This window comes from Ochotona curzoniae, unplaced genomic scaffold (assembly GCF_017591425.1).
Source record: "Ochotona curzoniae isolate NIBS_2020 unplaced genomic scaffold, NIBS_Ocur_1.0 contig_1071, whole genome shotgun sequence".
NCBI classification, from domain to species: domain Eukaryota; kingdom Metazoa; phylum Chordata; class Mammalia; order Lagomorpha; family Ochotonidae; genus Ochotona; species Ochotona curzoniae.
In genome coordinates, this window is record NW_024464939.1 from 21,266,192 (window position 1) to 21,281,534 (window position 15,343).

At 37.3% G+C, this 15,343-nt stretch overlaps 1 protein-coding gene and 1 pseudogene across 1 annotated transcript in view; one reads left to right on the top strand and one right to left on the bottom strand.

The window, feature by feature from the left end:
- Nucleotides 1-15,343, bottom strand: part of PREX2 (phosphatidylinositol-3,4,5-trisphosphate dependent Rac exchange factor 2) — a 254,250-nt gene that overhangs the window by 64,592 nt on the left and 174,315 nt on the right. Inside the window, exons 33-34 of the mRNA XM_040994636.1 lie at nt 11,018-11,120; nt 7,646-7,789 (exon numbers count right to left, since the gene is read on the bottom strand). Coding sequence (XP_040850570.1) covers nt 7,646-7,789; nt 11,018-11,120 — 247 coding nt within the window. The remainder of the gene's footprint in view (nt 1-7,645; nt 7,790-11,017; nt 11,121-15,343) is intronic.
- LOC121165786 lies at nt 13,223-13,686 on the top strand (annotated as a pseudogene).

A 15,343-nucleotide genomic window follows, 5' to 3' on the forward strand; every position in this document is an offset into this window, starting at 1 on the left:
GGTAAGAATTCCAAGCAGAGGAATCCATTTAGTGTAAAACAGCTTGAATCGACATTCCCATGGGCATGTGGACCACCTCACATGGAGAGCTACCTACCATGAGTGTCAGACTACTGTCTGTTAGCACAGACGCCAGGGACGCCAGACAGGATCCCTAAATATGGTCAAGGATAAAAACAATAAATAATAAAAAGTTTAAAAAGGCTCTCTTTCATTATCAGCATCTCTCATGTAGCCAGTTGTGATGCCTTAATTGAATAAACAAATGGGGTTTGGTCCTTCGAATGAAGATTTCTGAGATTCTCCTGCTTGTCCAAATGAACATCATGTGTCACTTTACTGGTTCTGGAAGACACAGCTGCATCCTGGGAAGGTCGGTGGGTGTCACACACTGACATCAAGGAGGCAGTTGCAGTACACTAGTACACCAGTAATTCCCTATTCGTTTTACCCTTACCAGCTGCATGGTTCTTTGCATTCCCTTCAGATAAGAAATATTCACATCATAAGCATAAAGCATAGATAGAATGAGATCTTAGACCTCTACTTGAATTAAAAATAAACACATACATGACATCTCACTAATTTTCAATGTTTTTGATTGGTACAGATTTTCTTTGTTACTGAACTTCTGACGGTTTCTTTTTGCATTAACCTCTATGAGGCTGTATTTACAAATCTTAGGAAAGGAAATAAATCACACAAAAGGGTCCAAAAATGAAACGTTTCCTGTGGAAAGACTGCTCGCCTCGGGAATAGTAACGCTCTATCCATGCATGGAAATCGTTGTCCCTCCAAATGGGTTACTACTAACAGACCTTAGGTTCCTGCAGATCATTTCAAAACTGCTACTACTAATTTCGCTTCACAACTCTTACATGCAAGAGCTGTTAAAGTTTTCTCAAACTGATGAAGCTTTTATCATTTTGGAGGCAAACATAGGAAGTAAGCACTGAGCAAATAATAAAACTTTGGAGAAGTATTGCAAAATTACAGTTATTCAAGTGATATTTTTTGTTAGTAATTGAGAAAATCAATTTGGGAGATCTGAATAGAAGCCTACGGCATCTATTTTAGTACAGGAAATCAAATCATCTTTGGGTTTGTTTCAAGGATTTCTTTATTTACTCCTTATGACTCCAGCAAGCATTAATTATAATAGCTGGGAACTAGCTTAACAAACTTCTGGTTGTAAATAAACACAGGAAATAAAAGGATTTCTGCTAGATAAACTACCCTCAGATACATGTCATACTCACTTCCTTAAACAAGCTGTTGTCCCTCAGAAGAAAATATTTCAAGAGGACTCAGTCTATCAACAGTTACACCCAACTCTAGTCACTTTTACTAGTTAGAAAGTTAATGAGGAAAGCCCTTAAATCAGAATAAAACGGTAGTTTCTGTTCATTAGTAAACCAATTAATAAATATCTGAGATCACCAGGTTCTTCATGAAAAGCAACAGTTCTACCAGTTACACAGTTACTGAGAAAGCTGAAGCCAGTGCTGTGGCATAAGGGTTCATCTGCTGCCAGTGACTCTGGCATTCCATTGGAGTGCCATTTGAATGCCAGCAGCTTTACTTCTCATTTAGCTCCATGCTAATGTACCTGGAAAACTGCAACCACATGGAAGACCTGGATGGAACTGTAGGCAACTGGCTTCAGCCCAGCCCAGCCCCAGCAATTGTAGCCGTTTGGGAAGTGAACCTGCAACTGGAAAACCCCTCTTTCTCTCTCTGTCTCTCCTACTCTGACTTTGAATAAATAAGTCTTTTTTTTAATACCTTTCATGTACTATGCTACATGCCAAATACTCTTCAGGAGTTACCTATTTCAGATTCTGTGAGCTAGATTCCATACCAGTATGTTTAGCCAATCTGAAAGTGTGGGGAGCTGAAAGGATTCATGCAAGCTCACTTCAGTTTGTGAAGTGGATTTTCAGTCAGCAAGATGGGTAAACAATGGGAAGGAGCAGCATGGCGTGTGTGTGTGTGTGTGTGTGTACACGTGCATGTGTGCCTACATGCACCAGGACATGGAAGCTAATGTTTATAAAGATCTATGGCCAGTATGATCAGTCCTATTCTAAAAGGTGGTTACAATATAAGAACAATTATATAATGTAATTTAATATAACTTTAATGGATATTTCCACACCTTCTTAAATGACTGTTTTTATTAAATTTTAAGATTTATCTGTCTATTTATTTGATAGGCAGCTTTACACAGAGGGAGCAGCAGAGTTAGAGACAGAAATCTTCTACCTGCTGGTTCACTGCCCCAAATCACAACAGCCAGACTCAAGAAAGCCACTGCCAGCAGCCAAGAGTTTCATGCAGGTCTCCCAGGCAGTTCTCGGGACCCAAGCCATCTTTCATGGCTAAAACAGATACATTAAGGAACTTGATTGGAAGTGGAACAGCTGGGAATCCAAACAGCATCATCAGCATTTCTGATGCTATGGACTGTGTGTGTGTGTGTGTGTGTGTCCAAGGGGTGTGTGACAGGGGCTCATGTTGTGGTGCAGTGGGTTAGACTGCCACCTGGGACACCAGCCTCCCAAATGAGTGTTGGCTCAAGTCCTGGCTGCTCTGCTTTTGATCCAATTCCCTGGAAATACACCCAAGAGCCAGAAGATTGTGGTTACTTAGTTGGGTCCTGCCACTCACTTGGGGCACAGACAGAGCTTCAGATTTCTGGCTTTGCACTGGCCCAACCCTGGCCACTGTGAGCATTTGAGGAGAGAACCAGAGGTTGAACGATGCTTTCTCTCTCTGCTGCTCTCACTCCCACTCTCACTCCAACCTCCTGACACTCTGCCTCTTTAAAAAACAAAACAAAACAAAGCAAAACAAAAAACTCAGAAGAACGTGGCATATGTAAAGCACTGTGAGAAATGAATAGTAAGAAGCAATGAGACATTTACTTAAAAGCTAAACTGTATGGCCAGGAAGAGCAAAAAGACAGTTTTCCCTATGTATGTTTATTTGCTGTTATAAGAAATGAGAAAACACTGCAACACCAAAGTTCCTTCAGCAAAAGTAGCTTACATACACAATGTTATATTAATTACTTCAAGGCTGGGTCTCTCTTTGCCTCATCTTGTCTAGCATTCCTTGTTCTCCTGCATAGGATAATAAGTTCTGCAAAGCAGCATTGACCTGTTTGACTGAAATGTTTGTTACTTACCAGCTTTTAGAAGTACTTAAAATACAAACTGAACTGTTTTTTTTTTACTTTTATTACATTTGAATTACAGAAAAACATTTAAGATAAGACAGTAAAAAGAGGGGGAAATCTAATAAACATTAAAGAAAATGAAGTATTAAAGTATTCTAAGACTGAAAGGGAGCCCCATTTTCATTCAGAAACATTTTGAGGCTCTTCTGTGACAGGGTTTAATTCAAAAACCATAGAATCTCTTAGGAATAATTTTAAGAGTCATGTCATTCAACTAGCACTCTCTTTTAATAGCACAATGGGTAAGACCCAGCATAGGTATTGTAGGAATTCTCCATCAATGTTCACAGTCAGTCAGAATGCCGCAGAGTTAGCTACAGTTATCGAAACGAAAATAAGTTTTGACCACTCCATTATCAGAAAGGAGAAGGTTCACCCCTAAACTCATACAGACTCTTGACACAGGGACATCTCCACCCTGGAGACTGTTCTTTCCTCTTTAAAAATACTACGGTCACAATGAAAAATATTGTAAAATATAGAAAGAGAAAAAAGATTAGTCTTTTAGAGACTCTTAAGAAGAGATCTGGAGTGGAAAAATACTTGAATGGAGTCATGTCAGAAAATTATAGTATTTACAATAATGTGCTCCCTTTTATCTGAAACAGAATGTTCCTGGGTAATTTATTTTTCTCTGAGCATAGACAGACATCTCTACAGCTTCACTTATTTGCTTCTTTATTTCAGATAGAGGCAGAAACAGGGAAAGAGCTCCCATCCTCTGGTACACTCCCCGAGTACGCACAATGGCCAGTGCCAACACCAGGAGCTGGCAGCCCAATGCAAGCAGAAACCCAATCAGTTGAGCCATTACTGGCTGCCTCCCTGGGTGCACATTAGCAGGTGGCTGGAAACCAAGATGGAACCAGGACTCTAACTGAGGCACTCTCTCTCTCTTTGCCTTTCAAGTAAATAAACACATCTTTTAAAAAAGACACGTGGAAAGAATGCTCATATCCTAACATTGTTACAGCCAGTGGAGAAATACACTGCATTGTTCCTAGTCCTATTAATATCATCCCAGAATCTGAAAACATGGAGCATCTGTGAAATGAATTACTCTCATTAAGCAAAGATTAACTGCATAATTGCATGGTGTTTTATAATCCACACAGACCAGTAGTTTCTCTCTCCCACAGACTCCACAATCACCTGGAAACCTTCTAGAATATCCTAGCATTCTGATCCCACACTTTAGACTCATTCTTAGTTGACCTGGTGGGGACCTTGTCCTTAAGTATTATTTGAAAATCCTTTGATGAATTTGCAGCTAGTTTTGAGGGCTGCTGACAAAGACACGAAAAAAGTCAGTGGTGAGAGGATAAAGTGACTCTAAATATTCACCTTCCTTGTGTTCCATTTTCACCAAACTTTACTTAGAGTTTCTTTACTGCACCAAGGATCCCGATGGTGCTGATTCTAGGACACCTACAGATCACTTAGGGAAGATTAGCTACAGGACTGTGTTAGTGTGATCGTCATATTCTATCCTTTTGATCCCATTTTGTGCGAAACTATCCTGTTTCTGTATTCCTTACCTTGGAAAACAGTATCGATTTATCTACCCAGATTCCTGTTCTGTAGCTCTGGCCTTTGCCAATTACATCTCTTTAAATATGCTCTCTTTGGATGGTTCCAGCTCTGCAAGAGAGCCATCAACTATTGTGAACTCTCCCTTCCCTCCCCCCTAGCATCTGGGAGCCAGGAAAAATTGGAAGAAAGTGATAAATTTGGCCTTGAAGTCTGCTTCAACTTCAGGAAGCTAACTTCAAAAGACGTTTCAAAAAACTCTGAAATGTATCTCAAATTTTTAATTTTAATTGGCTAGCAAACAAACTATTCATAAAAGAACACAAAGAAGTAAAATTCTTTTGTAAAAATAAAACATTTAGCTGTTTCTTTTGGAGGTTAGAAATTCAGAGACCAGGAGAGACAACAAGAGCTCTTCCATTTGCTTAGTCACAATATAAAAAGGGTCATTATTGGACCAAGTTGAAATAAGAAGCCAGGAGCTAGAGGCAAGGACCCAGGAGCAAGGAGCTTGATCTGAGTCTACGATGTCTGTGAAGGGTCCAAGAACTTGGGACATGTTCCACTACTTGTTTCAGGCCAATAACAGGAAGTCAGATCAAAACTAGAGCAGCCAGGACATAAATGGGCACTCATACAGGATGCTGGCAATGATAGGTGACAGCTTAACCTACCATGCCACAAAACAAGCCCCAAAAGCAACACTGTTTGAGACACTACTTAGGGCACTTGCATCCTTTATTGAAGTGGCCGGGTTTCGTCATTGGCTTGACATCTCAGCTTCCTGCTAACATCCACCCTGGGAGGCAGTAGCTGGGTGCTTGTCATCACGGGGAAGACCCAAATCCTGTTCAGGACTCCTGGCTTCAGCGTGGCCCAGGCCTGGTTGTTGCAAATGCATGTGAAATGAATTAGTAGCCGAAATGTTTCTCTGTCTCTGTCCATTCCTCTCATAAAATTTTTAAAAAATTAAAAAGAGAATTTAAAACATCTTATTAAAACCTGAAACTCTTCAGAAAAACATTCATCAGGATTAGACACCATTTGAAGTCTCTTTCATCTAGCACCACTTTCAATTGCCAGATGGCAATCTCCTCCAGCTAGGTCTGAATTTCCTGTGTTTTTCCCAATCTGATGCATACTAAGAGCTACTGAAGATTCCTCCCGGGAATCATGAAGGCCGAGGAACTTCTGCACCCCTTTAAATAAACATTCTTATCACCAAACAGATTCCTAGCGAAACAAACTGTTCCTGGCCAGCTTTACCTATCTGTGACCTTGCCGCAGAAGCATTCCCTCGGGAGCTTATTTAAATCGCTTTTCATTTTTTAGCCACCAGAATGCTAAACACAAAAGTATACCATAACCTTTCTCTAAATTAAATTTTGAAGTGCATAATATTCACTGAACTACACACATTTAGAATTATAAAGCAGAGGCTGCTTGCAAAATACTCTTCTTTGAATGCACATGGGCTGTTGGAGCTGATGCCTCGGCCATTTATGGCCAATGTGTCACAGACGCAATATTTTTTAAGGAGATCATTAGTGCCATCTGTCATTTGAGTCATGATTTCAAAGACAAAAATCTTACAAAGACAGAAAGTAAAGAAAGGAAATGAAGAGGCTTCTGTAACTGTAAACCCCAGTTAAGCTCCACAAAAATTAACATCCCATACAAACATACTTCTCTGTATTATCAAACTGCCTTTACCAGTAACTGCCTTTAACAGACAGTAGGTTTAACTATTCTCCTGACATATTTTCAGCAATCTACTTTTGCTCATTCTGTTTTATTCCTTTTCATCACAAAATCTTTATGACCTACATAGACCTTCCTATAAATCACATTCCTCCAAAGAGAAATGAAAAAAAACAAACCCTTCTGTCTAGTCTTAGCATCCTCTCCTTATTGAAATTTTCTTCTAGTAAAAGGATTCTTCCTAAGTATCTAGTTTTAAAGCTAGAACAACTGAAGAAAAAAATCATCTGTATTTTAAAATACAAAGGTTTAACAATAATACATGATACAAAGCAAAAATGTCAATTGGTGATATACTTGGTTTCAATATGCTTATCTGTCCTCTAGTTATGCAGATAACCTAAATTCTTGCATTTCTCGATTTTTCATAGAACGTTAATGTCCTATAGCAAAGTCAGTGCTGTTCTTAAAAACTCAAAAAAAGAAGAAAAATTCTCTATAGTATCATTCAGGAAAACTAAGGTAACACTGTGACCACAGCAGGTATTCTAGACTAGAAGAGACCATTTAAGATCTTTTCAACGCAGCATGCTATGAAGCAAGAAGCACCCAGGAACCAGAACTGTGCCCTGGATACACACTGCATGCAAGCATCTTCTTACATGCTAATTTTAATTTTTTCTGCTATGGGTAACACTCATTATTATTTGAAAAAAAGAGAGAGAATACAAAATCCTTGAGAAAAACTGACAAACATTAAAATAACAAAAAGCATCAGTTCAACAATATATCTGAAACATTCAACACATGAGTATATAGATACATATAAAGTTGAAAGTAAAATGTAAGCTTTTTTATCAACTGCTTACATATAGCATCAGATATTTTCTAGATCAAAGAATAGCTTGACCATGCATAAATGTCTCTACCACAGTTTCAACTTAATTTGTATAGCCAAATTTAACTTACCTTCATTTAACTACATTGCTGATATCTTATACCTTCAGTGCACATAATTGGAACTCTTATTAGATAAAGATTTAAATCACACAAGACACTATCTTATAAGAAGGAAACACACTGCCTAAATACTATGAGGGATTTTGAAGTTAATGAAAAGCAAAATGTGACTATCACAGTTAAATTCGCAAACAATGATAAAATGATTTGTACCTTGCGCAAAAAGAACAGGATGAATTTTAAACCCTCCTCCGTTTTTCAACCGTTGAGGCAGTTGCTCAAAATGACAGCTGTCAATGTGGAAGTAAACTCTCAGAGCTTGCCGGCTTCCCTCGGCTTGATATGTCAGGGGGACATCTACAACGACATCAAGTGTTCTGTTACTCCTTAACATCAGGCCATGCTGTACGGCATAGCTGCCAACCTTTGAAACCAATCCTGCACATTACTAAAAAGCATTACCTTGAAACAGCTTATGTGGAACAAGTCCAGGGAAGACAGAGAGGGCTTTTAGTATAAGGATATTAAATCAGATTCTCATTAGCTAAAATAACAGGTTTATTACTAAACTGTATATATAAATCTGAAATGGGAAACTTGATCGCATTTTCAAAGATCAGATGTCTCACTCAGCTAAATGAGGAGCTTAGCTACATATGGTTTGGACTCAAAATCTCTCAAGGTAACTTCCTCATTCATAGTTTATTAAAAATGAGTCCTTGGGGTAAACTTCTTGAGCAGTTTGCAAGAAATTGAGTACATAGCAACCATTAAAAAATTAGCATGTGTCTTGTAAACTCCATTCCCTGAGCACCAGATCAAAATTACATTATCTTTTGTTGGTGCCTACAGTCATTACAAGTTATCTGTTCAAACTCTTAAAGCTGTTTAAAAATATCTAAAGGTAACTATTGATTAAAACACTTGGAAAGCTAAAATACTACATTATTTCACAATATGATCCTAAATCCTCCTTATTTTACAATATTTATTGGTGACAAATATTCCTACCTCATTAAAAACAATATAAAAGTTTTCTATAAAGGTAGAATAGTTATGTCAACAATTATACATTAAGTTCACCATGCAGTTAGCATTTAGTGCACATTTTTGATTCAATATTTATTGCTTCTAACTTGTCTTAAAATAAAACTCAATACAGAAGTAAAGTTTAAGGTTATGATCACAGACTCTAGGCCCCTTATTAAATTTATATATTTTTGTCTGCCTACCAAAAAAGGTGACAGTACCCTTATACTTCACACTCCCTTTGCTCCATGTAATGAGGCTTCTTTTATTTTTCTTACAATATTTAATTTGGGGGACATGAAAGGTTTAGTTTGGAAAAGAGATTAAGTTTCTTAGCAAAAGGGATAAAAACTAACACCATTTTAATAATAGGAAAAAGAAGGGCTTTTTGGTCTGCTTTCTAAAACAAAGATATAGAAACTAGGTAAATCTTGTCTTTGCCAAGTCATTAAGATAAGAATTATTCTCTTTGTATAGTTTGGACTTTGGGTGCCCATCAAAGGTCTGTATAAAAAGTTTTTTATTTACTGGGTGCTGATAAGAAGGGTGCTGGAATCTTTGGAAGTTGGGTCATTCGGGATCATTGGAGGTACGCTCTTAGAAAGAATTGCGAGTCTAGTTTGACTTCCTATAAAGTGACATAAGCTTATCTCCATTCCCAGCTGCATACATATAACATGTACCACCAATGGCCGTCTTCACCAGAGCCCAAAGCAGAGGGGCCAGCAAAACTGAATCCAATAAGCTTTTATGGAGAACTGACTATTAGAGCTATCATTGCAGTTTTTAATTTTCCTGGAATTCTTGCTTGTATGGCCTCGAAAGCGATCTTTCACTTTTGTGTTTGACACTGCATTTACACTATTGTTCTTTATATAGCCTCTATTGTATTTAATATTTAGTATGCTTTTCAACATGCCAAAGTTAAATTTCTCACAGGAGACATATCATAAGTATATATTTTAATACTTTTATAATATTGGCTCTTTTCAAACTTGTTCAGCAGAGCATTTGCCAATAATGTCATACTGGAAACCACAAAAGGCAGTGCTTCTATGAGGTTATAGCCCTGCAGGCAAAACTGCAAATAAAGAGCACACTGGGCTCTATCACAGAATGAGGGTTCTCTCTTCCATCAGCAAAGCTATGCCCACATTATTAAAGAAAATGGAAATATAATGTATCCTCCTCCAGAGATGTGTGCAGAAAATCACATAATTTGGTCAAATAGCGTTATCCTCATCAAATATTGCCAAGAATTTTTTTCCTTTTAATAAGTCCTAAATGTCTAATTTTGTACTTCATGTTCTTGTTCTCTTTTGCTCATCAGTGGAAATGAAACCTTAATGAAACTCTGCTCTGTTTTTCATACATTTACATAAACAGCATTGACTTTTTTTTTAAATCATCTCTTCTGTTCCCCTTAAGCCAAGACATCAATATCTCGCAGCTGGTCAGGCAGTAGTTTTGGAAGGGTTCTGGACTTCTGCCCTTGCCTCCAGAATGTCTTCTCAATGTAGCAGTCGGCTTTTTGATATGCAAGACCAATTCCTTCCTCTACTCACTGACATTGGAGGGAGGACACAATGGAATGGTTCTGTCTGGCTGACTGTTCTCCGTTCTGGCCTGGTCTTCCCTGGGGACCCGTTCCAGCCATGCAGGCCTTTTGGGTACCCTGCTGGAGCCCATCGCATGCACTCCCACCCTTGCATCAAAGCAGTGTGAGAGGTCTCCCTGCTGACACCCACACTGTTCAGTCCTTCCATCATCGGAGATCTGGTGTTTCTTAGGAGACCTTCACTTCCTGTTGTTTGCAGCTGTTTATCTGCCCCCACCCCTATACTCCGATCTCCTTTATTTGCCTTCAAATCATCTGCATGGTTGTCTTTTACGTTACTATAAGATTATCATTTTTGTCTTGTTATTTCTGATAACCTGAAAATGATTCCCAGGAGAGAGAATTCATTTGTTAACTCTACTGAATCTAATAACTAAGAGTCTAAGAGCCTTATCAAGAAGTATCTTGTCAAGAAATTGTTGATGAATATCATTCTAAAAGCAGGTCATAGATTACACTGCAATCTTCTGAGCCTCTATTTATTGTACCACACATTGAGGATGTGAAAAATAAGAGCCTCTTCTGCACTGAAAAAGTTTATCATCTCTACAGTAATATATAGTATCCTCCATATGTAAAATATGAGACACATAAAAATAACAAAATGCTGAAGATTTCTTTGGTTTTAAACTTACAACAGTGTTGAAGTAGTAGATAACTAATCTGCATAAATTAAAAGGAATGAATGTTAAATCAAGCATGTTGCTACTTCTCTGTGCAATTTCTATATTGCCTTTGTTAGGTTTAACAGTAGAAAACTGCTAATTCAAAGAAATTCTAAACAATAGTTAAGCCATAAAGTAATACATATTAAAATGTTCATGAAAAATTTTTCAATCCTTCAGTTCATGAAGTACTCCATATCAGTATGGTAATATCAAAACTGCACTATGTTATTGTTCAATATCCAATAAATTTTTAAATATTTAGTTACTGACTTGCAACCAATGGTTCCTCTTCTGATGGTTTAAAGTAAAAGGAAACCTTTTCCAAATCAAACAGTGCAACCAATGTATCTTCGAGCATGGCTTGTTCATCTGTCTACAAAGGAACAAAAACAAAACATAACATAACATGACAAAATGCAATATAATGTGGCATGACCTAATGTAAATACGCACCAAAAAATAACTTCATTTATGTTTTGTTTGCATACAAGGCCAAATTACCCACAGATATGGCCCAAAGTGAAATCAGCAAACCTTTCATACTATAAACATCTTTTATGATGTTCTATTTTCCTTTTCTCTCTTGATTAAATGGTTCCACAAAGACTCATTCTAACTTATAGACTCTAATCAAAGAATATTATTTACAAAGAAATACACTAAAAAATTCCTATTTGCCTCTTCAAAACATCATAAATTCAACATCTGAACGGCAGATATTTTGTTTTACTCAAAAGTCACATTAGATAATGGCCATTCTATTTTATAGGATAATTTAGTCACTATTCAGTTTGCTGTTTGTTACAACTGTGATAAAAAGGAATTTTCATGCAAACAATTATTTTTCTTCCAAGGAGTATGGGGGCAAGAATCATTTTCATGTCACTTGTCTCTAGGGAACCATCGTGTACCGTCTTGTGAATTAACAGACCCAATTTGTTTTAACCATTTCATCCATTCTCACAGTAAATGATCTGAGAAAGATAAGGCTCACACACGGTAACAAATTCAATTCCTGCATTAGGGACACCTTTCTGATGAGTTATCGCAGCCTCACCATTAGCAATTTATGTGATCCTTACAGGATCTTCTACTATTTTTATTATGAAAGTAAAATTCATCCTATCACACACTCTTTTTTTGAAGATAACACCTGTTTATGAATTCAATCTTAGAGCAGTTCAACATGCTTGCACAACAGTTTTAATAGCTGCTGTTAGCCTGCAGCCATATTTTGAGGCATTAGTAGAGGGCACAAGGAAGTAATAAACACTTCCACTGAATGAGAAGACAGTCAGGAAGGTTGTCCCAGACTGAGAGGAGAAGCTTAGAAACAAACTGTGAAAAAACCCACCACTTTGGGTTCTTACTTCACAGTAGTGAATACTGGATGAGCGCCCATTAGATCAGTATTAACAAAAAACAAAACAAAAACTTTTAGAATGGTAGGGAAAAAAATGTCATGAGCTCGGAAGAAACAAGATGATTGAAGAATCAGGGGATTTCATTGGGGGTGAAGTAAAGCCACTTCTTGGGCCTGGCATAATGGCTTAATGAATAAATCTTCACCTTGCAAAGACCAGGTACAAATTGGTGCCAATTCAAGTCCTGGATGTTCCACTTCCCATACAGCTCCCTGCTTATGGCCCAGCAAATTTGTAGAGCCTACCCCAAAGTCTTAGAACACATAAAGGAAAAAGTGTTCCAAAGTGTCTGGCCACTGAGAGCTTTGTTGCAAAGTCACACTCATCATGCATCTGTGGTCCAAGTGACAGCCATATGGCAACTGACTATGCTGAGAGCTCAAGGACTCATAGGTCACCTCTGCCTAGAGTTCCCAGAAAGCTATTTTGTTCCTAGGTAGTTATATTTCTTTTTATAGAGGCAGAAAGACTGGAACTTTTCTCCCCTTTAAAAAAAAAAAAAACAAAACAACGTTGTCTTTACCAACTTTTGGATTTTTTTCATTTCATCAATTTCTTATATTTAGGGTTTCATATGATAAGTTTTTGTTTTACAAAATTGATATGTCATCCATATAACATCTTATCTGCTTATTTAAAGTGTTAAGCTCAGCAATTTTCAGTAAAGTTACAGACTAGTGACACCATCATCTAATTTTACACTATTTTTATCTCTTCTCTATGAAAATCAGTGTGCACTGACATCCATTCCCAGTCCTTATCCTAAGCCTCTAGTAGTCTACCTTCAGATGACAGAATTTACCCATTTCACATATTTCATACCAATGGAACTAAACAGCATGAGATCTTGTGTGACTGACTCATTTCACTCTATATAATCAATTCAAGTCTCATGTACTTCATTTCTAGCCACAGTTGCTAATATGCATTTGCATGAATACACCATATTTTGTTTAGCCAGTCATTAGTTGGTGGGTATTTGGGTTCTTTCCATGTTCCTAGGCATTAGGAATAATGTAGATCTGCCATCTGTAGTGGATCAGCTGCCAAGATGCAGATCTTCATAAAGATTCTTATTGGGAAGACTATCACCCTTGAGGTTGAGCTTTTGGATATGATAGAAAATGTGAAAGCTGAAATTCAGAATAAGGAAGTAATTCCTCCTTATCAGTAAAGACTGGTCTTTGTTGGTAAGCAACTGGAAAACAGACCAGCTTCGTCTGATTACAGCATTTAAAAGGAGTCCATTCTTCAACCTGTGTTAAGACTCTGTAGTGATGCCAAGAAAAAGAATTCTTATCCCACTCTCAAGAAGCACAAGAAAGAGAAAGAAGTTTAATCTAATTGTCCTGATGTACTCCAAGGTGGATGAGAACAGTACAATCAGCGTTCTACATCAGAAGAGTCCTTCTGATGAGTGTTGTGCTAGAGTGCTCACAGTCAGCCACTTTGACAGGCATTACTGGGGCAAGAGTTGTCTGACTTAACTGCTTCAACAAACCAGGAAACAAGTAATTGTGTGTGAGGTGTCAATAACAGACACTAGTAAAAATAAATGAGAATTACCTTGCTAGGAACATCTGTGTAGAGCTTTATATAAAGTTTTATATATAAAGTTGAGTATTTACTAAGAGTATAATTATTGGGTGACAATTGTACACATTGAACATTTGACCAACTATAAAGTTATTTTCCAAAATCGCAGCACTGTTCTACATTCCCACTAACCATGTTTAAGTGTAGTAATTACTCCACATCTCATCCACAGTTGTTGTGTTTCGAGTTACTTCAACCAAGCACAACACAAAAAAAACATAGTAATTCTTTGAATTTTTGAACTGCAATAGCTAATGAGATAGAATGTCTGCTCCTAAACTTTTTGGTGATTTGTATGTCTTTCATGGAAAAATGCCTATTTAAAATTCTTTGCTCAATTATAAACTGGGTATTTTTACATATTCTGGACATATGCCACTTATCAGAAATGAGGTTTATACATTTTCTCCCTATTCCTTGAGAGTTTAAATCACATGAAACTTAGGATAAAGCTATCCTCACATGCTTACACAGTGACAATTTTAAAATAAAGAAAATAGAGTACTAATACAGTCTTATTTAATCATACTCTCATTCAACAAACACATAAAGCCTATCATGTGTTAGGAGTGTGATTTCTATCACAAGTAATTTTCAACTGATAGAGGATTAGTTAGCCCCGATTTTGTCTTTAAACACTTCTCTAAAGGTGTGTTGTTTCAAATCTTTCACTAGTTGAATTTTTCCTGTTCGGCTGTATTAGTGATAAATGGCACATTCACATGGAGTACACAGAATATTACAAAAATGCACTCTTGTTTTTTTGAAGTACACTGAGATGAAACCCCTTATATTTCACCATTTCAGAACCTTCATGTCAGTGCAGTACAGCAGTTGTCTCCCTACTCCTACCATCACTTAAGAAAAAATTAATTTTTAACATATAAACTCACATTTTTATTAAAAAATCATGTTACTTGGTAGCTACATTTTCTATGTGTACGTTAAAAGATGAGATGGGCACTCATGCTTAAGATGATCATTTTATGCAGTGCGTCCCTGAAGTTGAAGCTTATATTCAAAAGCAAATATACGAACATTTGCTTTTAAACATCACGACGATACCAAAAAATGCATGAACAAACTCACCATAGTTCAAAGTTTTACTTCTCCAGTGTTTCAAAATGTTTTCCCTATATTCACTATGGAAAAATTGATGCATAAACAAGGAATATGTTATGGTAATCAGCTCAGTGCTTTCAGATTTGAGGGGATACGCATGCATATACAGGAAGGAACTAAAGTTATTTAATGCATGCAAATTTTAAGCAGATTGTCAGACAATGTGGCACAAGAGTTGTCTGTGCTTGTCTAGCAAGCCTGTTGCAGAATGTCACCCACAATGGGAGCTCTGAGTTTGTGGAAGGCTGTTTTTTCCAACTGAAAACAAGAAACAGCAGCACACAGACCCCCTTCTCCTGTTGACCTTTTTCAGTCAAAGCTTAGGGATTTAAGAATTAGTAACAGGTGAAGGCTTTCTCATCTTTAGCAGTCATGCAGGAGAAAGAAAAACCAGGAAAGAAGGAAGACATTTTGTACCCTTATTAAAACTTGAACAACCGTGGAAAAATACATC